The 25,899-nt window shown below is 39.9% G+C and overlaps 1 protein-coding gene across 2 annotated transcripts in view; it reads right to left on the bottom strand.

Annotated features, from left to right (window-relative positions):
• Positions 1–25,899, bottom strand: part of LOC128654017 (sodium/hydrogen exchanger 2) — a 217,295-nt gene that overhangs the window by 118,212 nt on the left and 73,184 nt on the right. For both annotated transcript variants that reach the window (XM_053707660.1, XM_053707662.1), the window contains exon 3: positions 10,803–11,053. In XM_053707660.1, the coding sequence (XP_053563635.1) occupies positions 10,803–11,053 (251 nt within the window). The remainder of the gene's footprint in view (positions 1–10,802; positions 11,054–25,899) is intronic.

Raw genomic sequence — 25,899 nt, 5'->3', positions numbered from 1 at the left:
TGAACAAAAGGCAAGATAGTCCTTACAGTTACCATTTTGAACGTTGGTATCCTTACATAACGATTCAATATTTTTAGATCCAGAACTGGTCTGAAGGAATTCTCCTTCTTTGGTACAATGAAGAGATTTGAATAAAACCCCATCCCCTGTTCCAGAACTGGAACTGGCATAATTACTCCAGCCAACTCTAGATCTGAAACACAATTCAGAAATGCTTGAGCTTTCACTGGATTTACTGGGACACGGGAAAGAAAAAATCTCTTTGCAGGAGGTCTCATCTTGAAACCAATTCTGTACCCTTCTGAAACAATGTTCTGAATCCAAAGATTGTGAACAGAATTGATCCAAATTTCTTTGAAAAATCGTAACCTGCCCCCTACCAGCTGAGCTGGAATGAGGGCCGCACCTTCATGTGGACTTAGAAGCAGGCTTTGCCTTTCTAGAAGGCTTGGATTTATTCCAGACTGGAGATGGTTTCCAAACTGAAACTGCTCCTGAGGATGAAGGATCAGGCTTTTGTTCTTTGTTGAAACGAAAGGAACGAAAACGATTATTAGCCCTGTTTTTACCGTTAGATTTTTTATCCTGTGGTAAAAAAGTTCCTTTCCCACCAGTAACAGTTGAGATAATAGAATCCAACTGAGAACCAAATAATTTGTTACCCTGGAAAGAAATGGAAAGTAGAGTTGATTTAGAAGCCATATCAGCATTCCAAGTTTTAAGCCATAAAGCTCTTCTAGCTAAAATAGCTAGAGACATAAACCTGACATCAACTCTGATAATATCAAAAATGGCATCACAGATAAAATTATTAGCATGCTGAAGAAGAATAATAATATTATGAGAATCATGATCTGTTACTTGTTGCGCTAAAGTCTCCAACCAAAAAGTTGAAGCTGCAGCAACATCAGCCAAAGATATAGCAGGTCTAAGAAGATTACCTGAACACAGATAAGCTTTTCTTAGAAAGGATTCAATTTTCCTATCTAAAGGATCTTTAAACGAAGTACCATCTGACGTAGGAATAGTAGTACGTTTAGCAAGGGTAGAAATAGCCCCATCGACTTTAGGGATTTTGTCCCAAAATTCTAATCTGTCAGACGGCACAGGATATAATTGCTTAAAACGTTTAGAAGGAGTAAATGAATTACCCAATTTATCCCATTCTCTGGAAATTACTTCAGAAATAGCATTAGGAACAGGAAAAACTTCTGGAATAACCACAGGAGATTTAAATACCTTATCTAAACGTTTAGAATTAGTATCAAGAGGACCAGAATCCTCTATTTCTAAAGCAATTAGTACTTCTTTAAGTAAAGAACGAATAAATTCCATTTTAAATAAATATGAAGATTTATCAGCATCAATCTCTGAGACAGAATCCTCTGAACCAGAAGAGTCATCAGAATCAGAATGATGATGTTCATTTAAAAATTCATCTGTAGAGAGAGAAGTTTTAAAAGATTTTTTATGTTTACTAGAAGGAGAAATAACAGACATAGCCTTCTTGATGGATTCAGAAACAAAATCTCTTATGTTATCAGGAACATTCTGCACCTTAGATGTTGAAGGAACTGCAACAGGCAATGGTACATTACTAAAGGAAATATTATCTGCTTTAACAAGTTTGTCATGACAATTAATACAAACAACAGCCGGAGGAATAGCTACCAAAAGTTTACAGCAGATACACTTAGCTTTGGTAGTTCCAGCACCAGACAGCGATTTTCCTGAAGTATCTTCTGACTCAGATGCAACGTGAGACATCTTGCAATATGTAAGAGAAAAAACAACATATAAAGCAAAATTGATCAAATTCCTTAAATGACAGTTTCAGGAATGGGAAAAAATGCCAATAAACAAGCTTCTAGTAACCAGAAGCAAAGAAAAAATGAGACTGAAATAATGTGGAGACAAAAGCGACGCCCATATTTTTTGGCGCCAAATAATACGCCCACATTATTTGGCGCCTAAATGCTTTTTGGCGCCAAAAATGACGCCACATCCGGAACGCCGACATTTTTGGCGCAAAAGGACGTCAAAAAATGACGCAACTTCCGGCGACACGTATGACGCCGGAAACAGAAAAGATTTTTTGCGCCAAAAAAGTCCGCGCCAAGAATGACGCAATAAAATGAAGCATTTTCAGCCCCCGCGAGCCTAACAGCCCACAGGGAAAAAAAGTCAAATTTTTAAGGTAAGAAAAAATGATTGATTTAAATGCATTATCCCAAATATGAAACTGACTATCTGAAAATAAGGAATGTTGAACATTCTGAGTCAAGGCAAATAAATGTTTGAATACATATATTTAGAACTTTATAAATAAAGTGCCCAACCATAGCTTAGAGTGTCACAGAAAATAAGATTTACTTACCCCAGGACACTCATCTACATGTTTGTAGAAAGCCAAACCAGTACTGAAACGAAAATCAGCAGAGGTAATGGTATATAAATAAGAGTATATCGTCGATCTGAAAAGGGAGGTAAGAGATGAATCTCTACGACCGATAACAGAGAACCTATGAAATAGACCCCGTAGAAGGAGATCACTGCATTCAAATAGGCAATACTCTCCTCACATCCCTCTGACATTCACTGCACGCTGAGAGGAAAACCGGGCTCCAACTTGCTGCGGAGCGCATATCAACGTAGAATCTAGCACAAACTTACTTCACCACCTCCATAGGAGGCAAAGTTTGTAAAACTGAATTGTGGGTGTGGTGAGGGGTGTATTTATAGGCATTTTGAGGTTTGGGAAACTTTGCCCCTCCTGGTAGGAATGTATATCCCATACGTCACTAGCTCATGGACTCTTGCTAATTACATGAAAGAAATACTTATTCATTCCCTCATTTTGTCACGCATTGATTATTGCAATCTACTTCTAAATGGCCTTACAAAACACCACCTCTCCTCCCTCCAATCTATTATGAATGCTTCTGCTAGACTCATCCACCTAAGTCGCCGATCTACATCAGCTGCTCCGCTTTGCCAGTCTCTACACTGGCTCCCCATACACTCAAGAATACAATTTAAAGTATTAACCCTAACTTACAAAGCACTCAACAATCTTACTCCCAACTATATTTCCTCTCTCATTGTGAAATATTCCCCAACCCGTCCTCTTCGATCAACATCTGACCTACGTCTCTCCACTCCTGTTATCTCTACGTCCCACTCCCATCTCCAAGACTTATCACATGCTGCTCCTGTCCTCTGGAACTTTCTACCCCGCTCCATGAACTGCCTGACTCACTGCTGCAACTACAACCGATGTGACAAGCTACCCCCAACCTTATGTCTCTGTACCCTAAAACTATAGACTGTGAGCTCTCCGGAGCAATGGCCCTCTTCCTCCTGTACTAGATTTGTTTAGTTTTGTTATGTTTTGTATTTTATCACAAATCCTTGTAATTGTATACCCCTATCACTGTACCCAGCGCTACGGAATTTGGCGGCGCTATACAAATAAATGATAATAATAATATTAATAATAATAATAATAATAATAAAAAGACCTAATGTGAGAATCTCTCACTGTGCACAAACATCCAGACATTAGGGCTAAGATCAAGTGCTTCTGTCCCAACCTGATGAAAATGACACAGGCATTAAAGATTGTATGCGGAAATCTAAGGCACCCTGCTGTGAAATGTCTGCACAGTACATGAGCACAATGTGTATGTGGGGAGCCTGTGTGACATGCAGGTACTTACCCTCCACTGCTCTTACCCAGATATTAGTCCTAAATTTACAGCAGAGAGTCTATTGTGTACTGTAACTGACAGTAGAGTATATCCTAAGGAAGTACATCTTCATGGTCTACCAGGAGGAGGCTGAAGGAACTGTCCCAGTGACACCCATGACAGGCTTGTCATCACAACTCCATAGAGAAGATTTACATTGCACAGCCAGTACTCTTCTATGTCCCTCTCTTCTAGGCACTATCGATTGAGGGAAAATTAAGGATTAAAATCCCTGTAATTTTTTAATAAATCCTGAACACCTCTATCCTTGCCTTCTCCTTGACGAGGTTAAGAACTACTGGGAAGGATGGTGAAGTGGGAGGGATTATGGAGACTCCCATAATCCTTTTCAGCTAGTTTATTCTTTGATGTAAGTATAAAGAAGTCTGCCTGTGTTACAATCACACAATACTTTATACACAACCCAGGACACATGCCCTTCCCACAGCTGGCTGGCTGGCAGGCAGATATTAGCCCCAAGAAAAACCTAATTTATGCTTACCAGATAAATGTCTTTCCTTCCGGATAGGGAGAGTCCACGGCTTCATTCCTTACTGTTGGGAAATACAACACCTGGCCACCAGGAGGAGGCAAAAACACCCCAGCCAAAGGCTTAAATATCCCTCCCACTTCCTCACTACCCAAGTCATTCTGCCGAGGGAACAAAGAAAAGTAGGAGAAACATTAGGGTATAAATGGTGCCAGAAGAATAAAATAAATAATAGGGGACTGCCCATAGACAAGAAAAAATGGACGGGGGCCGTAGACTCTCCCTATCCGGAAGGAATGGATTTATCTGTTGCGCATAAATTATGTTTTCCTTCTTAAGATAGGTAGAGTCCACGGCTTCATTCCTTACTGTTGGGAAAACTATACCCAAGCTCCAGAGGACACTGAATGAATAACAGGAGGGAACAAACAAAGGAAGATGCAGACCCTATTTTGAGGGCACCACAGCCTGCAAAACCTTTCTCGCGAAAGCTGCTTCAACTGAAGCAAGAACATCAAACTTGTAAAAATTTGAAAAGGTATGTAAGGAGGACCAGGTAGCTGCATTACAAATCTGATTCATAGAGGCCTCGTTCTTAAAGGCCCAAGAGGAAGCCACTCTAGTGGAATGAACCATTATCCTTTCAGAATGACGATGTCCCGCTGTCTCGTAAGCTAAGTGGATGACACTCCTTAACCAGAACCTGAGATAGTTCATTCATCGTCAAGGAACTTCTTGTTCCCCCTTGATGGTTGATGTAAGCCCCAAGGTTATATTGTCTGATTGGAATCTGATAAACTGGGATGAACCCAGAAGTGGCCAAGCCTTCAAGGACTTGAATATTGCCCATAGTTCCAAAATATTGATCGGGAGGGAGGACTCCTCCTGAGTCCACAACCCCTGTGCCTTCCGGGCACCCCAAACAGCTCCCCATCCGGATAGGCTTGCGTCCGTAGTCACAATCTCCCAGTATGGTCTTAAGAAGCATGTCCCTTGGGACAGATGATCTGGACAGAGCCACCAAGAGAGCGATTCTCTCGACCGGTTGTCTAATGTTGAGACAGATCTGAATGATCGCCATTCCACTGTCTCAGCATGCACAGTTGTAAAGGTCTGAGACAGAACCTGGCAAAAGGAATGATGTCCATGTAGGACACCATGAGACCAATCACCTCCATACACTGAGCCACAGATGGACTCAAGGAGGTCCGGAGGGCAAGACATGCCGAAGTTAGATTGCAATGTCTCTGGTCTGTTAGAAATATCCTCATGGATTTGGAGTCTATTATAGTACTCAGGAATTCCACCCTGGTACTTGGGATAAGAGAACTCTTTTCCAAGTTTATCTTCCATCCATGTGATCGAAGAAGACTGAGCTTGCACCAGAATATCGTACAAGTATGGGGCTACTGCAATACCCTGAGTTCTGGCAATGGCTAGAATCTTTGTAAAGATTCTTCGAGCAGTATCTAGTCCAAATGGAAGGGCAAAGAACTGGAAGAGCTGGTCCAGGTATGCAAACCTCAGGAACTGAAAGTGTTCCCTGTGGATTGGAACATGAAGGTATGCGTCCTTCAGATCTATAGTGGTCATAAACTGGCCTTCCTGAAACTGAGAAATTTGTTTAAGCACTTTAGGTCCAGAATTGGGTGGAAAGTTCCCTTCTTCTTTGGGACCACAAACATGTTTGAATAAAACCTCAAACCTCTTTCTTTGATAGGCAACGGGACAAAACTCCTAAGGAGGATATATCCCGAACGCGAGCTGGAAAGGCATCCCTCTTTTCTGGTCTGGTAGACAGATTTGAGAGAAGGAATCTGCCCCTTGGTAGATGAGATTTGAAGCCTATTTTGTATCCCTGAGATACCACCTCCAGGACCCACGGATCCTGTACATCCTTGAACCAGGCGTCTGAAAAAAGAGACAGTCTGTCTTCTACACAATCCGATTCCGGATCGGGGGCCGCCCCTTCATGTCGATTTGTTTTCAGCAGGCTTCTTATTCTGCTTGGATTTATTCCAGGACTGAGCCGGCTTTCAAGTACTCTTGTGTTGCTCGGGCGTGGAGAAGGATTGTTGTTGTTGGGATTTGTCAGAACGAAAGGAATGAAAATTAGAAGATTGTCGTCCCTTAGACTTGTTCTTCTTATCTGCGGTAGGAAGACACCCTTGCCTTTGGTAACCGTAGAAATAATGGAGTCCAGGCCTGGACCAAATAAAATCTTTCCCTTGAAAGGAAGAGAAAGTAGTCTGGACTTAGAAGTCATATCCGCAGACCAAGACTTCAACCAGAGTGCCTGGCGGGCTAGGACCGCAAAGCCAGAGGCCGTTGCATTTAGGCGAATAATTTGCACATTCGCATCACAGATAAAATAATTAGCAATTCTCAGAGCTTTAATTCTGTCTTGAATATCCTCAAGGGGAGACTGCACCTCAATGAGTTCCGACAAAGAGTTGCACCAGTAGGTAGCCGCTCCAGCAAACGCGGAAACTAGAGCCGCTGGTTGAAACTAAAAACTCATATGTTGAGACATCTTTCCATTTTCTTATCCATCGGCTCTCTGAACGAAGAACTATCCTCAAGAGGTATAGTAGTACATTTAGCAAGCGTAGGGATAGCACCATACACCTTAGGAATGGAGCCCCACAAATCTAGTTGAGAGTCCAGGACCAGGAACAACTTTTTAAAAGTAGACGAGGGGGAAAAGGAAGAACCAATTCTTTCCCATTCGTTCTTAATAATGTTCACCATCTTAACCAGCACAGGAAAAGTCAAATGAACTTTCCTGTATTTGTAAACTCTGTCTAATTTAGGAATCATAGGTTCTTCAGGCAGCACGGCCTCTGGAACCTCTAACATAGACAGAACCTCCTTTAATAAAAAACCCGCAAGTGCTCAATTTTAAATCTAAAGGACGGTTCCTCCGCAGCAGGAGGCTTAGACGCTAAGGACTCCGACCCAGAAAGTTCACCCTTTGAAGCTACAGAGGTTAACTTATCATCGGATAACTGGGACATAATAGCTAAATCCCATACATTTATAGATGACTCCGGGTAGCACTTGCTGATTGGTGGCTAAATGTAGCCACCAATCAGCAAGCGCTATCCACGGTGCTGAACCAAAAATGGGCCAGCTCCTATGCTTACATTCCTGCTTTTTCAAATAAAGATACCAAGAGAACAAAGAAAAATTGATAATAGGAGTAAATTAGAAAGTTGCTTAAAATTGCATATTCCATCTGAATCATGAAAGAAAATCTTTGGATTCAGTATCCCTTTAATACAAATACTGCAAATAAGTTTAAAGGAATAAACTTATTTGTTAGATTGGGTGTTGGAAAAACAGTTATTCTGATGGTGCTATCATCAGATTAGAATGCTTAAAGGGACATGAAACCCAAAACTGTTATTTCATGATTCAGATAGAACATGACGATTTTAAACAACTTTCCAATTTTTTTATCAATTTTTCTTCATTGTTGTGATGCCTTGTATTAAAGGAGCAGCAATGCACTACTGGGAATAAGCTGCTCACCTTGGTAAGCCAATAAGAAGAGGCATTTACAGCTAGCTCCCAGATCCTGTGCTTTCCTATGTATATTTTTCAACAAAGGATACCAAGAGAATGAAGCAAACTAGTAATTTAAGTACATTTGAAAGTTGCTTAAGATTGTATGCTGTATCTGAATCATAAAAGAAAAAAAATGGGTTTCCTATCCCTTTAAGCTATTGATGAAGCTGACAAGCTGACACACACAGGTAAGACCAGCGGCTGGTACTGAGGAAGACACCTAGAGCTTACACAATAACAGAAAACTGTAAACTGGTATGGAGAAGGCACAAACTATGGCTGTAACATTCAGGGATTACTGTAAACTGGTATTCAGAAGGATTAATGTATTTTCTCACACTCAAATATAAGAGTAATTATCTTATTTGTAATGTGTCAACGTATTTTTCAGTGCAAGGGTACAATAAATAAAGACAAGGAAGGCAGACTGGGACAGATGGATTACAAGGCCCTATTCCCTTGAGCATTACAATAAGAAGGGTCAGTTGCCCTCTCTTGTTGCAAGAGCTTGTGAAGGGTTAGTGCATGAATATGCCAAACTCTTACATACCTGTTATATATAGGGTTGCCACCCGTTCCTTAAAATACTGAACACTTATAAGTTACACATGCTGCAGGGTGTGCAGGGAGGAATATGAATGTGTAACTCATAAGTGTCCAGGAAAACATGGCTGAGGTGGCAGCCCTAGTTATATAGCTGAGTCCTACATAGCATGTTGAGAAGCAATATATAGGCAGAATGAGTATTCAGAGATATGATATTCATATCAAGTATTGTGAAAATTTCCATTTCCATCTAGCAAATGCTTGCAAGTATTATGCTTAGTTTATGGAAAATTTATGAAAATACTATTACTAGGGAGCAGCTGAGGTAACCTGATACCCATAATTACTTAGATCTCAGCTGCATCCTGTCATTCCACTTCTCCTGTGAAGCTTTGAACAGCTCAGTCACATTGCTCCGCCCACAGAGTCTGTGCTTCACTCATTAGTGATTGCGCATATCTGCTCTCACTGCTCCGTATTCAGCCTCTATCACTGAATAAAGGAAGAGAGTGTGAACTAGAGAAAAGCTATAAAAATAGTATCTTGTATTATACCAGAAGATCATTTATGAAAAGTAGAGAGCAAATATTGTTACATAATATAACTTCTTGAATTTGGAGAATAGGATAATAAGATTTCATATAAATGGCAATTTATTACCCTTTTATCTGGCAAAAGTGGTATATACTGTATATGAGAATATAAAACCAAAACAATAGAAGTAGTTAAGTAAGGATATTCATTATATTAATGGAGGGATAGTCTTGGCGAATGCTAAAATGTGCCTTAGAAACATGATCAGCTTAGAGGGACATTTATTAAAAGGCTGATAAAATCAGCTAATAAATGGGTAAAAAGCTGCGGTTTCAATATAAGCCAAACACACCACAGCACACTATAGATGATATTTGTCACATTTATGATTATATTAACAGCTTGTGCATTATTGGTTATTGTGGCATTTTTTGGAATTTACATGGAGATGGTTATACCAGGAATGCGTGCACATACTTTGTACTAGTTTTCATAGTGCCAAGCTTTCAGTACATTTTAATTTAAAGGGATATAGAACACAATTTTTTTCTTACATGATTAAAATAGAGTATTTCATTTTACACAACTTTCTAATTTACTTCTATTATAAATTTCTTCATTCTCTAGGTATCTTTTGTTGAAAAGCAGGGACGTAAGCTTAGGGGACGGCCCATTTCTGAAGAACTATATGGCAGCAGTTTTGCAAGAACATTATCCATTTGCAAGAGCACTAGTTGGTAGCATTTTTTTCCTGCCTATCTATAAACAGAATATTATAGGAACAAAGTAAATTTAATAAAAAAGTAAATTGGAAACTTTAAAATCACAAAATATTTGTTTTTGTGTTTCATATCCCTTTAAGGCTTTGTGACAGTTAGGTAACCTATGGAATGTACTACGAGAAACTTGGTGAGTAATAGTTTGAGGGCGAAACAATGCACACATACATATACAGGAATATTTTATTTGGGTGTGTTTGTAAAAGAGAAAAGAAATGCAGATGGGTGGTTAGTATGGTTGATTACCTTAAGGTATTCCTTTACATAAAAAACTTTATGCTAAAGCTGATTTGGAACAGAAAGTTTATGTTTATTCAGTACTGATCTGTGTAATAGAAGCTCACTAGTAGATATTAAAAATGCCCATAGCTTTAGTGGTGGACAGCATCATGCCCCACAAGCAACATAACAAAAAGTGTATTTTTAATTAGTACATCCCTATTGCAAACAAATTAAAACCTGTTATACATTTGGATATGCCTGCTTGCAGATGCATCATGGTCAATAGTTTAATGTCCCTTTAAAATTGACCAATTTTACAATTTACTTCTAATTTGCTACCTTGTCTTCAACAGCATACACTGTGCACATGTCCTGAGCACTATATAGCAGCAGTGTTTACAACAATGTATAACATTGTTACATATATTGATGCAGACACTACCACATTATGCTCAAGACAGGCACACTCCAGAGCCTTCCTCTTCAACAAAGGATACCAAGATAAAGCACATTTGATCATAAAAGATGAAAATAAAATATATATTGGAATGTTATTTAAAATCACATATTTTAGAATCTTGAAAGATTAACCTTCAACTCCCTTCAATTATTTAGGGAAGTTACAAGTAACAGATGATGGCCTATTATTCAAAACCTCGCCGCTCAGGTGAGATATTCTAAGAAGTTTTGTCGGTACAGTGAGGCCCTTAAAAAACATTTAGAAACATACATTTTATCTTGAGAAATATATTGTTGCTATGTAGTGTTGTTTATGTGATACAGAGACTCTTACATTACAATATAAGGTCTAATAAAAATCCCATAGATTTTGCGTGATCTCTCTCGATGCCGGCGAGGTTTTGAATATCAGGCTCTGCCCACATTTGAGCTTAGATTTGCCGAATTACTTACGCCATGATGCCTGAGAGGTGGAACATTTCAGCAGTTAAATAGGACAAATAGCTGTACAGGAAGACAAAGAGAGGCTCAATCACACGGATGTTGTGGGTAAAGCGGGTGGTAAATGCTGCTACAAATCCAAAAACGATTCCAATTAATACTCCTCCAATTCCCACTAAAAAGAAGTTGGCGGTTCCAGATATTATATCAACGGTTTCAATGGTACTCATGGCACAGAACGATTTGAATAAGTTATAAAGAACCTATAAAAAGAAGGTAAACAGGTATATAATAACTAGATTGCATATGATAATACAAAGTAAAATATAGTACATATTTAACTCTAGTACAATTATCCTTTTATCCACATTGTTCAAAAATAAAAACAACTTGTCAGCAGGTCTGTAAAGGCTTCCTAGATCGTTTTGTGATTTCATTATTTCCATGTAGCCAGTTATGATGACTTATCCTCAGTTTAATAACAAAGCTATCATTGTATTTGCAACAGTATATAATGGATCAATAGTATAGCCTCATGGTATCAAGCGGTATATTTACACTATACTGGTTTTAGCCGCTGCCACCTCTTTGTATTAGTACAAAGAGTTTCTGCTACCGCTTACCTTTTTCCTCTTATAAACATCTGGGCAATTTGCCTAGAGAGGAATGTGACATGCTGGACATGGTTTGAAGGGACATTCCAGAATTAAATAAAATGCTGTTTCATTAACCAAATTACTTTTTCTCCATTATCCCTTAAAGGGACTTTAAACACTAAATAATAAATGCTAGATAGAATGATGCATTCAAGGAAAAGAGTAGTCTGAGAATAACATGTAGATGTATTTTTTAAAGTTTCATTAGCTGCTTAAATATTGACAAAATAAGTGTAAAGTTTTAATGTCTATAAAGCAATGGGTGCTGCCATGTTGTAACTTAGGTTACCTTCTCTGCTGTGGCCAATTAGAGACAGTTATAAATAGGTCACTAGAGTATGTGTAGAATATAACAGTGTTCTGCACTTGCATTTCTAACAGGAACTGAAAAGTTTATAATTTCAGAATGGAAATACAGGAAAAGGGGACAAAATAAATAATGAAAGTATATTGCATACTTTTTAAAAAAAAATATGATTTGTCATTTCATATTACCATCTCAAAGTTTTTCTTGTCCTTTTACTTCTTCCAGATAACAATATAGCTGGTAAGCCAATGAGGGGAAGCAAATATTTCTAAACTAAATATTATCTATTTCCTAAACTAGAATCGCTTGGTGCAAGATTTTGATGATGTGTTTAACCCCTTAGCAACAAACACTCCCATAAATAAAATGAATATACTCTGCAGCAGATCAGTTTATTTTTAGATTAGAATGTCTCTTTAAAATAAATCTTCCATAGCACTCTTTCAGACAGCTTGTGGGGCACAGTTAGGCTTATTGAGAGGTTTTTATAGTATTTAAATGCTATTTATGTTTTTATGTATTTTTTTCTATTATGCTGATCTTAAAAATAAATATCCTTTAACTCTGAAATTAGTCTTTACTATAAGAGGGGACACACTATAGTTTTTCACTCTCAGGGTTGTTAAAAAAATCAGAGAAATATCTGTATCATATTGTATGGACCTAGATAGACACACGTAGTGGGGCCGATTAAACAACGGCCAAATGGACCCTAATCATGGACCGTAATCGCCCTGTTTCGGCACAAGCCTTCATGCTCACCGGAAACAGGAGTTAAGAAGCAGCGGTGTTAAGACCGCTGCTTCTTAACTCGTACCCCTCCTCTGAGGCTGCGGTCTGTAATCTGCCCGATCGTGTATGGGTTTTAATTGAAACCCCCTGCTAGTGGCCGATTGGCTGGGAATCTGCAGGGGGCAGCATTGCACAAGCAGTTCACCAGACATTAATAAATCGGCCCCACAGTCTCCTGAAGTTTTTGTATTTTACAACGGTTACTTTCTTACCTAACATTCTCTTCCCCGCACTATAATTTGAAATGTTGTTTTGACATAGGGTTACCATCTGAGATGTTTTTTTCTCTATGGCTCAGGCTATGATTATTATTATCAGTTATTTGTAGAGAGCCAACAGATTCCAGTGACATAATGTATGTAATATACAATTAAAGCAATACAATCCTAATAAGGTTGTAGTGACATAGCTAGTTTAAATTAATTATTTACAAAAAAATATATACATTTTTTAACACATTTGTATACATAATACCATCAGAAAGATAGTACAGTACTGTAATCAGAGAGGCAGTAGTTTTTAAAGGGACTCTCTACTCCAGAATATTTATTATTTAAAAATATAGATAATCCCTTTATTACCCATTCCCAGGTTTTGCATAACCAACACAGTTATAGTAATATACTTTTTACCTCTGTGATTACCTTGTATTTAAGCCTCTGCAGACCTCCCCCTTATCTCAGTTCTTTTGACAGACTTGCATTTTAGCCAACCAGTGCCGACTTATAAATAACTCCACAGGGTTGAACACAATGTTATATATATGGTATGCATGAACTAGCCCTGTCTACCTGCGAAAAACTGTCAAAATGCCTTTAAAGGGCTTAGAAATTTGCATTTGAGCCTACCTAAGTTTAGCTTTCAACAACAAATACCAAGAAAAGAAAGCAAATTGATGATAAAAAGTAAATTGGAAAGTTGTTTAAAATTGCATGCCCTGTTCCTTTAACTTTCTGTTATTATTTGTATAGTGCACTGGTTCAGCTATTCTGAAAACCTGGCCTTTTGGGGGTACTTGAGGACTGCGGTTGAAAAACAATTATTTAAAATATATCTATAGCTATATATCTATAGGAATAGAAAAATAAAGCACACAGAAAAAGTCCAGCACTCACTTACAAGCTCTCAACTAAAATAAAAATCAGCAATGGAAGAGTTAGTTACCGCATCTGGCCAAATGGGAAAAGCCCAGATACCTCGTCAAGGTCTCTTCCAAAAACCTGGGTCCCTAAACAGCCACACAATGCAGGCTCACAATCAAGCCTGTGCACCCTTCATTTTTTCACAGTTGTTTGATTGTGAGCCTGCATTGTGTGGCTGTTTAGGGACCCAGGTTTTTGGAAGAGACCTTGATGAGGTACCTGGGCTTTTCCCATTTGGCCAGATGCGGTAACTAACTCTTCCATTGCTGCTTTATATCTTATTTGAGAGCTTGTAAGTGAGTGCTGGACTTTTTCTGTGTGCTATATATTTTCCCTGTTTGGGCCTTGCACCCAGGCCTGTCTGGGGTTAACTGCCTGTGATTCTGGTGACAGTGCAGCTTCCTGAGAGTGCTGTTTTGCACCCAGGGCTGTGCATGTTACAGGGTCTTAGGATGTGTACCCGGTCCGGCCTGAGAGTGCTGACCCTTCCCGGGTTTTGTATAAGAATAGATATATAAGCATAGGTATGTACATATATATATATATATTAAAGAATAAATAGAACATATTCTTCTATGTGAAGAACATTAGATTGTGAAATATTAATATTTCATGTCATGTTTAGCTCCTTTGAATATATGAGGTCGGGTTAGCGTGTGAGTATGGGTTTTAATTTTATTAAAAATGTTTGCTCTTTTTTGACTTCTATGAGAGAAGTTAACAGGGTTGCAATTTTTTTTGCACATGTTGGCTTTACACTTGCTCGCAAACTTTTTACTTTCAACTTGTAATATGAGCGCAACACGACGCGCACAAAAAGCCCCTGTCTAGCAGAATTAATGTGCATGCAGGAGCACTAATTTAAGGTCCACTCGTAATCTAGCCCTTTAATTGGTACTAGATAAATGAAATTATTTCATAGTTAAAAAACACACTTCTATTGTAAAGCCTAGAAACAACTAGATTGATTTATCTTCATTAAAGGGACAGTCAACACCCAACACAACATGATTTCATATTTTTAAAACCCAAACGAAGATCCGGATGCACCGCCCTCTTCTCTATTACTTCTATCCTTCTTCAAGTAATCCTTTAACATACAACCGTTAATCTGCTCGAATTATGGCCGCCTAACTCCCCCCACCGTTACGTATCTCCCTTCTCTTTCAAGCCATCAGCCAATCATAATTCAATCCTGGGTCAGACTCTTCAAGCTCATTCACGGAGTTTCGCGCATGCGCGATGTGATAGGAACCAAAAATGCGGAACTTAATTCTGCACAATTGTTGCTGACACCAAGCACATGAATTAGCTGCTGCAAGTCCGATTTCAGAGTAAGATCTGAATTATTTACAAATGCGCATGCGCGATGACGTATGAACAGTGTCATCAATACCTACATGGACGAGCCTGAAATGGCATAGAGATGGGGAAGAAGGATGAGGGGGAGGAGTTTGGCAGCCATATTTAGCATAGTTTAAACAATGTATAGTGAATGATTACTAGGACAATAATATAGGTAATACAGAAGGGAGGCGGTGCAGGCGGATCTTCGTTTGGGTTTTAAAAATATAGAATCATGTTGTGTTGGGTGTTGCCTGTTCCTTTAATCACATTTACATTTCAACTGCAAAGTGCTTAAAGGAATAGTCTACTCAAAATGAAACTTTCATGATTCAGGTAGAGCATGCAATTTTAAGCAACTTTCTAATTTACTCCTATTATCAATTTTTCTTCGTTCTTATACTATCTTTTTTTTTTTTAAAACACAGGAATGTAAGCTTAAGAGCTGGCCCATTTTTTGTTCAGCACATGGGTAGCACTTGCTGATTGGTGGCTACATTTAGACACCAATCAGAAAGGGCACCCTAGTGCTGAACAAAAAATGTGTCGGCTCCTATGGGTATATTCTTGCTTTTTCAAATAAAGATACCAAGAGAATGAAGTACAATTGATAATAGGAGTAAATTAGAAAGTTTCTTAAATATGCCTGCTCTATCTGAATCATGAAAGGTTAATTTTGACTATTCCTGTAAGGCTAATCTGCCAAAAAAAAAACAACAAAAAAAAACTAACACCTAGATTTAGAGTTTGGCGTTAGCCATCACAAAGGCAGCGTTAAGGGGTCCTAACGCTGCTTTTTACCGCCCGCTGGTATTTAGAGTCAGGCAGTAAAGGGTCTAACGCTCACTTCCCTACCGCGACTCCAGGCTACCGCAGATCCCCTTACGCCAATTGCGTATCCTATCTTTTCAATGGGATCTGCCTAACGCCAGTATTTGGAGTCTTGGGAGAAGTGAGCGGTAGAGCCTCTACCGACAAGACTCCTACCGACAAAAAAGTCAGTAGTTAAGAGCTTTATGGGCTAACGCGTGAATATAAAGCTCTTAACTACTGTGCTACAAAGTACACTAACACCCATAAACTACCTATGTACCCCTAAACCGAGGCCCCCCCACATCGCCGCCACTATAATAAAAAATGTTAACCCCTAATCTGCCGACCGGACACCGCCGCCACCTACATTATACCTATAAACCCCTAATCTGCTGCCCCTAACATCGCAGACCGCTATATTTTATTTATTAACCCCTAATCTGCCCCCCCAACTTCGCCACTACCTAACTACAATTATTAACCCCTAATCTCCCGCCCGCACTGTTGCCGCTACTATAATAAAGTTATTAACCCCTAAACCTAACTCTAACCCTAACACCCCCCTAACATAAATATAATTTTAATTAAACGAAATAATATTCCTAAAATTAACTAAATTAATCCTATTTAAAACTAAATACTTACCTATCAAATAAACCCTAATATAGCTTCAATATAACTAATAATTACATTGTAGCTATTTTAGGATTTATATTTATTTTACAGGCAACTTGTATTTATTTTAACTAGGTACAATAGCTATTAAATAGTTAATAACTATTTTATAGCTACCTAGTTAAAATAAGTACAACATTATCTGTAAAATAAATCCTAACCTAAGTTACAAATACACCTAACACTATCAATAAATTAATTAAATAAATTACCTTTAATTAGCTAAATTAAAATACAATAAAATAAACTATTCTATAATACAAAAAAACAAACACTAAATAACAAAAAATAAAAAAGAATTACAAGAAGTTTAAACTAATTACACCTAATCTAAACCACCTAATAAAATAAAAAGCCCCCCGAAATAAAAAATTCCCTACCCTATTCTAAACTACCAAAGTAATCAGCTCTATTACCAGCCCTTAAAAGGGCTTTTTGCGGGGCATTGCCCCAAAGTAATCAGCTCTTTTACCTGAAAATAAAAATACAATACCCGCCCCAACATTACAACCCACCACCCACATACCCCTACTCTAATCCACCCAAACCCCCCTTAAAGAAACCTATCGCTAACCCCCTGAAGATCATCCTACCTTAAGTCGTCTTCACCCAGCCGAGCCGAATTCTTCATCCAAGGTGCGCAGAGGAGGTCCTTGATCCGGTAGAAGTCTTCATCCAAGCGGCAAAGAAGAGGTCCTACATCCGGCTCCATCAGCCAATCAGATTTTTTCTACCTTAATTCCGATTGGCTGATAGAATTCTATCAGACAATCGGAATTGAAGGGACGCCATCTTGGATGACGTCCCTTAAAGGAACCTTCATTCGTCGGGAAGTTGTCGGTTGAAGAGGATGGCTCCGCGACGGCTCCGTTGAAGATGGCTCTGCGTCGGATAGATGAAGATTGAAGACGCCGCCTGGATGAACGGATGGAGGACCTCTTCTTTGCCACTTAGATGAAGACTTCTACCAGATCAAGGACCTCCTCTGCGCACCTTGGATGAAGAATTCGGCTTGGCTGGGTGAAGACGACTCAAGGTAGGATGATCTTCAGGGGGTTAGCGATAGTTTTTTTTAAGATGGGTTTGGGTGGGTTAGAGTAGGGGTATGTGGGTGGTGGGTTGTAATGTTGGGGGGGTATTGTATTTTTATTTTCAGGTAAAAGAGCTGATTACTTTGGGGCAATGCCCTGCAAAAAGCCCTTTTAAGGGCTGGTAATAGAGCTGATTACTTTGGTAGTTTAGAATAGGTTAGGGAATTTTTATTTTGGGGGGCTTTTTTATTTTATTAGGGGGCTTAGGTTAGGTGTAATTAGTTTAAACTTCTTGTAATTCTTTTATTAACTATTTAATAGCTATTGTACCTAGTTAAAATAAATACAAAGTTGCCTGTAAAATAAATATAAATCCTAAAATAGCTACAATGTAATTATTAGTTATATTGTAGCTATATTAGGGTTTATTTGATAGCTAAGTATTTAGTTTTAAATAGGATTAATTTAGTTAATTTTAGGAATATTATTTTGTTTCATTTAAATTATATTTATGTTAGGAGGGTGTTAGGGTTAGAGTTAGGTTTAGGGGTTAATAACTTTATTATAGTAGCGGCGATGGTGCGGGTGGGAGATTAGGGGTTAATAATTGTAGGTAGGTGGCGGCGATGTTAGGGAGGGCAGATTAGGGGTTAATACTATTTATTATAGTGTTTGCGAGGCGGGAGTGCGACGGTTTAGGGGTTAATACATTTATTATAGTGGCGCCGATGTCCAGTCGGCAGATTAGGGGTTAATAAGTGTAGGTAGGTGGCGGCGACATTGGGGGGGGCAGATTAGGGGTTAATAAATATAATATAGGGGTCGGCGGTATTAGGGGCAGCAGATTAGGGGTTCATAGGGATAATGTAGGTTGCGGCGGTGTCTGGAGCGGCATATTAGGGGTTAATAATTTAATGTAGGTGTCAGCGATAGCGGGGGCGGCAGATTTGGGGTTAATAAGTGTAAGGTTAGGGGTGTTTAGACTCGGGGTTCATGTTAGGGTGTTAGGTGCAGACTTAGAGAGTGTTTCCCCATAGGAAACAATGGGGCTGCGTTAGGAGCTGAACGCTGCTTTTTTGCAGGTGTTAGGGGTTTTTTTCAGCCCAAACTGCCCCATTGTTTCCTATGGGGATATCGTGCACAAGCACGTTTTTCCAGCTTACCGCTACCGTAAGCAACGCTGGTATTGAGGGTTAAAGTGGAGCTAAATTAGGCTCAACGCACCCTTTTTTGAGCCTAACGCAGCCCCTCAGACAACTCTAAATACCAGCGTTGTTTGAAGGGTGCGTTGGAAAAAAAAGCAGCGTTAGCTACGCGGGTCTTTACCGACAAAACTCTAAATCTAGCGGATACATTTTAATTTGAAAGCAACACTATATTATTTGTTACAGATATTCTCCCCCCAGCCCCATTGGTATCATTTCAGAGAATAAAGTTTGAAAGAAAAAAAAAATCTAAATATCTTCTAAGGAAATGCTCAACAGCCAAATGAAACTTAATAAGTTAAACATGAGAGCATGAGTTTCTATCTAAAGCTGGTGAGACTGGTTATAGAAAGCTTCCCCAGCACTATGGAAACACAGCCAGCATGTTTGTACAACGGAACATATTTAGAGGTTACTACACTATGCAATTTTCCCTAAAATGCCAACTGCTATGCTACATATTGTAAAAATAGCTCCATAAATTGTTTTGTAACAATTTGTCTAAATATAAAAGACAATAACTGAAGGGCAATCTACTTGTGTTTAATGAGTAACTTGGGTTATAGTTAAATGTTAGAGATATGGATAATAAAAATAAATATACTTTGGCATACTCTATAACAGTTTCCTCTATACTGTGTATTTCACTATATATAATATCAAATATATGTGCTAAGGCATTGGCCTAGATTTATAAATAATATCAGTAATCAATACTGATTGGATATACCAAATCAGAATACACTTCTAGCAAGAAAATATATCACACAAGACTTTACCTATTTAAAGTCACAAACATTCTCGTACGTGAACAAAAGCTTCAACAACGGCAAACATTATAAAAAAGATGCCACGTGGCACTGTATATCCAAAGCAGATCCATAAAATAAAAGCAGAATTGCAAACTCACAATTCGTAGCAGCTCAGCGTGTGTTTAGCAGCTCAGCGTGTGTTTAGCAGCTCAGCGTGTGTTTAGCAGCTCAGCGTGTGTGTAGCAGCTCAGGGTGTGTTTAGCAGCTCAGCCTGTGTGTAGCAGCTCAGCGTGTGTTTACCAGCTCAGCGTGTGTTTACCAGCTCAGCGTGTGTTTAGCAGCTCAGCGTGTGTTTACCAGCTCAGTGTGTGTTTAGCAGCTCAGTGTGTGTTTAGCAGCTCAGCCTGTGTAGAGCAGCTCAGCGTGTGTTTAGCAGCTCAGCGTGTGTTTAGCAGCTCAGCCTGTGTGTAGCAGCTCAGCGTGTGTTTAGCAGCTCAGCATGTGTTTACCAGCTCAGCGTGTGTTTAGCAGCTCAGCGTGTGTTTAACAGCTCAGTGTGTGTGTAGCAGCTCAGCGTGTGTTTAGCATCTCAGCATGTGTTTAGCAGCTCAGCGTGTGTTTAGCAGCTCAGCGTGTGTGTAGCAGCTCAGCGTGTGTTTAGCAGTTCAGCGTGTGTTTAGCAGCTCAGCGTGTGTTTAGCAGCTCAGCATGTGTTTAGCAGCTCAGCATGTGCTTAGCAGCTCAGCGTGTGTTTACCAGCTCAGCGTGTGTTTAGCAGCTCAGCGTGTGTTTACCAGCTCAGCGTGTGTTTAGTAGCTCAGCGTGTGTTTAGCAGCTCAGCGTGTGTTTAGCAGCTCAGCCTGTGTGTAGCAGCTCAGCATGTGTTTAGCAGCTCAGCCTGTGTGTAGCAGCTCAGCATGTGTTTAGCAGCTCAGCGTGTGTTTAGCAGCTCAGCATGTGTTTACCAGCTCAGCGTGTTTAGCAGCTCAGCATGTGTTTAGCAGCTCAGCGTGTGTTTAGCAGCTCAGCGTGTGTTTAGCAGCTCAGCGTGTGTTTACCAGCTCAGCGTGTGTTTAGCAGCTCAGCCTGTGTTACCAGCTCAGCGTGTGTTTAGCAGCTCAGCCTGTGTTACCAGCTCAGCGTGTGTTTAGCAGCTCAGCGTGTGTTTACCAGCTCAGCGTGTGTTTAGCATCTCAGCGTGTGTTTACCAGCTCAGCGTGTTTAGCAGCTCAGCGTGTGTTTAGCAGCTCAGCATGTGTTTACCAGCTCAGCATGTGTTTAGCAGCTCAGCCTGTGTTACCAGCTCAGCATGTGTTTAGCAGCTCAGCGTGTGTTTACCGTGTGTGTAGCAGCTCAGCATGTGTTTAGCTGCTCAGCGTGTGTTTAGCAGCTCAGCGTGTGTTTAGCAGCTCAGCGTGTGTTTAGCAGCTCAGCATGCGTTTACCAACTTAGCGTGTGTTTAGCAGCTCAGCGTGTGTTTAGCAGCTCAGCGTGTGTTTAGCAGCTCAGCATGTGTTTAGCAGCTCAGCGCGTGTTTAGCAGCTCAGCGTGTGTTTAGCAGCTCAACGTGTGTTTAGCAGCGCAGCGTGTGTTTAGCAGCTCAGCATGTGTTTAGCAGCTCAGCGTGTGTTTACCAGCTCAGCGTGTGTTTAGCAGCTCAGCGTGTGTTTAGCAGCTCAGCGTGTTTAGCAGCTCAGCATGTGTTTAGCAGCTCAGCGTGTGTTTAGCAGCTCAGCGTGTGTTTAGCAGCTCAGCGTGTGTTTACCAGCTCAGCGTGTGTTTAGCAGCTCAGCGTGTGTTTAGCAGCTCAGTGTGTGTTTACCAGCTCAGCGTGTGTTCACCAGCTCAGCGTGTGTTTAGCAGCTCAGCATGTGTTTAGCAGCTCAGCGTGTGTTTAGCAGCTCAGCATGTGTTTACCAACTCAGCGTGTGTTTAGCAGCTCAGCATGTGTTTAGCAGCTCAGCGTGTGTTTAGCAGCTCAGTGTGTGTTTACCAGCTCAGCGTGTGTTCACCAGCTCAGCGTGTGTTTAGCAGCTCAGCATGTGTTTAGCAGCTCAGCGTGTGTTTAGCAGCTCAGCATGTGTTTACCAACTCAGCGTGTGTTTAGCAGCTCAGCGTGTGTTTAGCAGCTCAGTGTGTGTTTAGCAGCTCAGCGTGTGTTTAGCAGCTCAGCGTGTGTGTGTAGCGGCTCAGCGTGTGTTTACCAGCTCAGCATGTGTTTACCAGCTCAGCATGTGTTTAGCAGCTCAGCGTGTGTTTAGCGGCTCAGCGTGTGTTTAGCAGCTCAGCGTGTGTTTACTAGCTCAGCGTGTGTTTATCAGCTCAGCATGTGTTTAGCAGCTCAGCGTGTGTTTACCAGCTCAGCATGTGTTTACCAGCTCAGCGTGTTTAGCAGCTCAGCGTGTGTTTAGCAGCTCAGTGTGTGTTTACCAGCTCAGCGTGTGTTTAGCAGCTCAGCCTGTGTTACCAGCTTAGCGTGTGTTTAGCAGCTCAGCATGTGTTTACCAGCTCAGCGTGTTTAGCAGCTCAGCATGTGTTTACCAGCTCAGCGTGTTTAGCAGCTCAGCGTGTGTTTAGCAGCTCAGCGTATGTTTACCAGCTCAGCGTGTGTTTAGCAGCTCAGCCTGTGTTACCAGCTCAGCGTGTGTTTAGCAGCTCAGCGTGTGTTTACCAGCTCAGCGTGTGTTTAGCACCTCAGCGTGTGTTTACCAGCTCAGCGTGTTTAGCAGCTCAGCGTGTGTTTAGCAGCTCAGCATGTGTTTAGCAGCTCAGCATGTGTTTACCAGCTCAGCATGTGTTTAGCAGCTCAGCCTGTGTTACCAGCTCAGCGTGTGTTTAGCAGCTCAGCGTGTGTTTACCAGCTCAGCGTGTGTGTAGCAGCTCAGCGTGTGTTTAGCAGCTCAGTGTGTGTTTAGCAGCTCAGTGTGTGTTTACCAGCTCAGCATGTGTTTACCAGCTCAGCATGTGTTTAGCAGCTCAGCGTGTGTTTACCAGCTCAGCATGTGTTTACCAGCTCAGCATGTGTTTAGCAGCTCAGCGTGTGTTTAGCAGCTCAGTTTGTGTTTAGCAGCTCAGTGTGTGTTTAGCAGCACAGCGTGTGTTTAGCAGCTCAGCGTGTGTTTAGTAGCTCAGTGTGTGTTTAGCAGCTCAGCGTGTGTTTAGCAGCTCAGCATGCGTTTACCAGCTCAGCATGTGTCTAGCAGCTCAGCGTGTGTTTAGCAGCTCAGCATGCGTTTACCAGCTCAGTGTGTGTTTAGCAGCTCAGTGTGTGTTTAGAAGCTCAGCGTGTGTTTAGCAGCTCAGCGTGTGTGTACCAGCTCAGCGTGTGTTTACCAGCTCAGCATGTGTTTACCAGCTCAATTTGGGTGCTGCTTCAATTTGTGAGTTTGCAGTTTTCGCTGTTATTTTATGGATCTCTCTTGGAGATACTGTGCCATATGATGACTTATTTTTCATGTTTTCTAGATTTATAAATGCTTGTGAGGATAGTGAGGAGTGCCACAATATTATTTTCAAAATGCATTAATTATAGGGCATTCATGTCATTAACATCCATAGTGATGTGCGATTCACGTAAATCTCGCACATGAAACAAGAACCTCTTGCAAAGCATGAATGCATGAATAGGGGCAATGCATGAATTTTAACATCTCACATCGGTTAGACAGTTATTATTGCTTTTCAATTTATATTCCCACCAGTTAACTATCAATCTATTTAACAAGCATCTTTAACCCTTTGAATGTTCATGATGAATCCATGAATATCATATAATTATTATTATAATTAGGTGTAATCAGATCTCATTACTTTATCACATTGTGTACATATACGTGCATCTTCTTATATCTGTTTGTAACCAAAGACCAATACTTTGAGAGAACAATAGAAGATTAACATTTTATTACCTTATCTCTTCTATACCCGACTGGGAGTATAATTTCTTCTGCTAGCTGTGTTTAAACATCTCATACCTAACTTTCAGAATAGGTGGGGATACCACAGGCTAAATCAACTATTTCAAAAGCTGATATAAGGGTAAAACAATTTAAAGGGACATTGAACCCAATTTTTATTATTTTGTGATTCAGATAGAGCATGCAATTTTAAGCAACTTTCTAATTTACTCATATTATCAAATTTTCTTCATTCTCTTGGTATGTTTATTTGAAAAGCAAGAATGTAAGTTTAGATGCCGGCCCATTTTTGGTGAACAACCTGGGTTGTCCTTGCTGATTGGACAGCACCAATAAACCAGAGTTGTCCATGGTCCTGAATGAAAAATTTGCTGGCTCCTTAGCTTAGATGCCTTCTTTTTCAAATGAAGATAGCAAGAGAACGAAGAAAAATTGATAATAGAAGTAAATTAGAAAGTTGCTTAAAATTGAATGCTTTATCTGAATCATGAAAGAACAAAATTGGGTTCAGTGTCCCTTTAATACACCCCAGCAGGTAAAATGGTAACAGAACATATTTAGAAGTTACTACGCTAGGCAATTTTCCCTAAAATACCAACTGCTATGCTACATGTTGCAAAAATAGCTCCATAAATTGTTTTGTAACAATTTGTCTAAATAAAAAAGACAATAACTGAAGGGCATTCTATTTGTGTTTAATGAATAACTCGGGTTATAGTTTAATGTTATGTGAGATATGGATAATAAAGTAGTAGTTTCCTCTATACTGATTATTTCACTATAAATGGGAAGTATACTGTAAAGTTTTTTTTTTCCCTTAATGTATTTCCAATTACTTTTTTTTACCAACTGAGTATAAAACGCATGAGAATTTGCTTTTAAAGGTTTATTTGTGTATATAAAAAAAGCTGATTTTGTGTTTTGAAGCCACAGCCTAATACAATGGATTGAGCTTGTAAGTATAAACAGATCTCATTACTTTATCACATTGTGTACATATACATGCATCTTATTATATCTGTTTGTAACCAAAGACCAATACTTGGAGAGAACAATGGAAAATTAACATTTTATGACCTTATCTCTTCTATACCCCACTGGGAGTGTAAATTATTCTGCTGGCTGTGTTTAAACAGCATATCTATAGCTTGGACCTAAGACCAGAAACTTTCAGAATAGGTGGGGATACCACAGGCTAAATCAACTATTTCAAATGCTAATATAAAGGTAAAGGAAATACTTGTAAACAGTTTAATACACTCCAGCAGGTAAAGTGGATCATTGGGAACAAATAAAAGGGAAGACATTTTTGGAGTAAACAGTACCTATAAGATCCCGCCACAGCAGTTCAATTGGGTTGAAGTCTGGACTTTGACTGAGCCATGGCAACACCTTGATTCTTTTTTTTTTTCAGCCATTCTGTTGAAGATTTGCTGGTGTGCTTGGGATCATTGGCCTGTTGCATGACCCAATTTCGGCCAAGCTTTAGCTGTCGGACAGATGGCCTCAGATTTGACTCTATAACACTTTAGTATACAGAGGAGTTCATGGCCGACTCAATGAGTGCAAGGTGCCCAGATCCTGTGGCTACAAAACAAGCCCAAATCATCACCCCTCCACCACCGTGCTTGACAGTTGGTATTAGGTGTTTGTGCTGATATGCTGTTTTTGGTTTTCGCCAAACGTGGCGCTGTGCAATATGGCCAAACATCTCCATTTTGGTCTTGTCTGTCCAAAGGACATTGTTCTGGAAGTCTTGCGGTTTGTTTAGATGCAGCTTTGCAAACCTAAGCCGTGCCGCCATGTTCTTTTTAGAGAGAAGAGGCTTTTTCTTGGCAAGCCTTTCATACAAACTATACTTGTTCAGTCTTTTTCTAATTGTATTGTCATTAACTTTACCATTTAACATGCTGTGGCCTGTAGAGTCTGAGATGCAACTCTTGTTTTTTTTTTTCCATTTTTATCTGAGCATTGCACGGTCTGACCTTGGGGTGAATTTGCTGGGACGTCCACTCCTGGGAAGATTGGCAACTGTCTTGAATGTTTTCCATTTGTGAATAATCGTTCTCACTGTGGAATGATGAACTTTAAATTGTTTGGAAATGGCCTTATAAGTTACCCTTCCCATATTGATGGGCAGCAACAATTGCTTCTCTAAGATCACTGCTGATGTCTTTCCTTCTTAGCATTCTGTTAACACACACCTGAATGCTCCAGACCAGCAAAGTGCTAAAAAATCCTCTTTTATAGAGGTGGTCACACTTGCTGATGATCAATTAATCAAGAGCATTTGATTAGCAGCACCTGGCTGCTACTTAGCCTCTTAATTCCTATAAAAGCTATAAGGGTGTTCTTAGTTTTTCACACATGGCTTCTCCATTTTGGTTTTATTTTGGCTAAATAAATCATGACACAGTGTAATATCTCATGTGTTGTTGTTCATCTGAGGTTGTATTTACCTGTTTAGGACCAGAT

Source organism: Bombina bombina, chromosome 3 (assembly GCF_027579735.1).
Source record: "Bombina bombina isolate aBomBom1 chromosome 3, aBomBom1.pri, whole genome shotgun sequence".
Lineage (NCBI taxonomy): Eukaryota > Metazoa > Chordata > Amphibia > Anura > Bombinatoridae > Bombina > Bombina bombina.
This window is presented reverse-complemented; position numbering and strand designations above follow the sequence as displayed.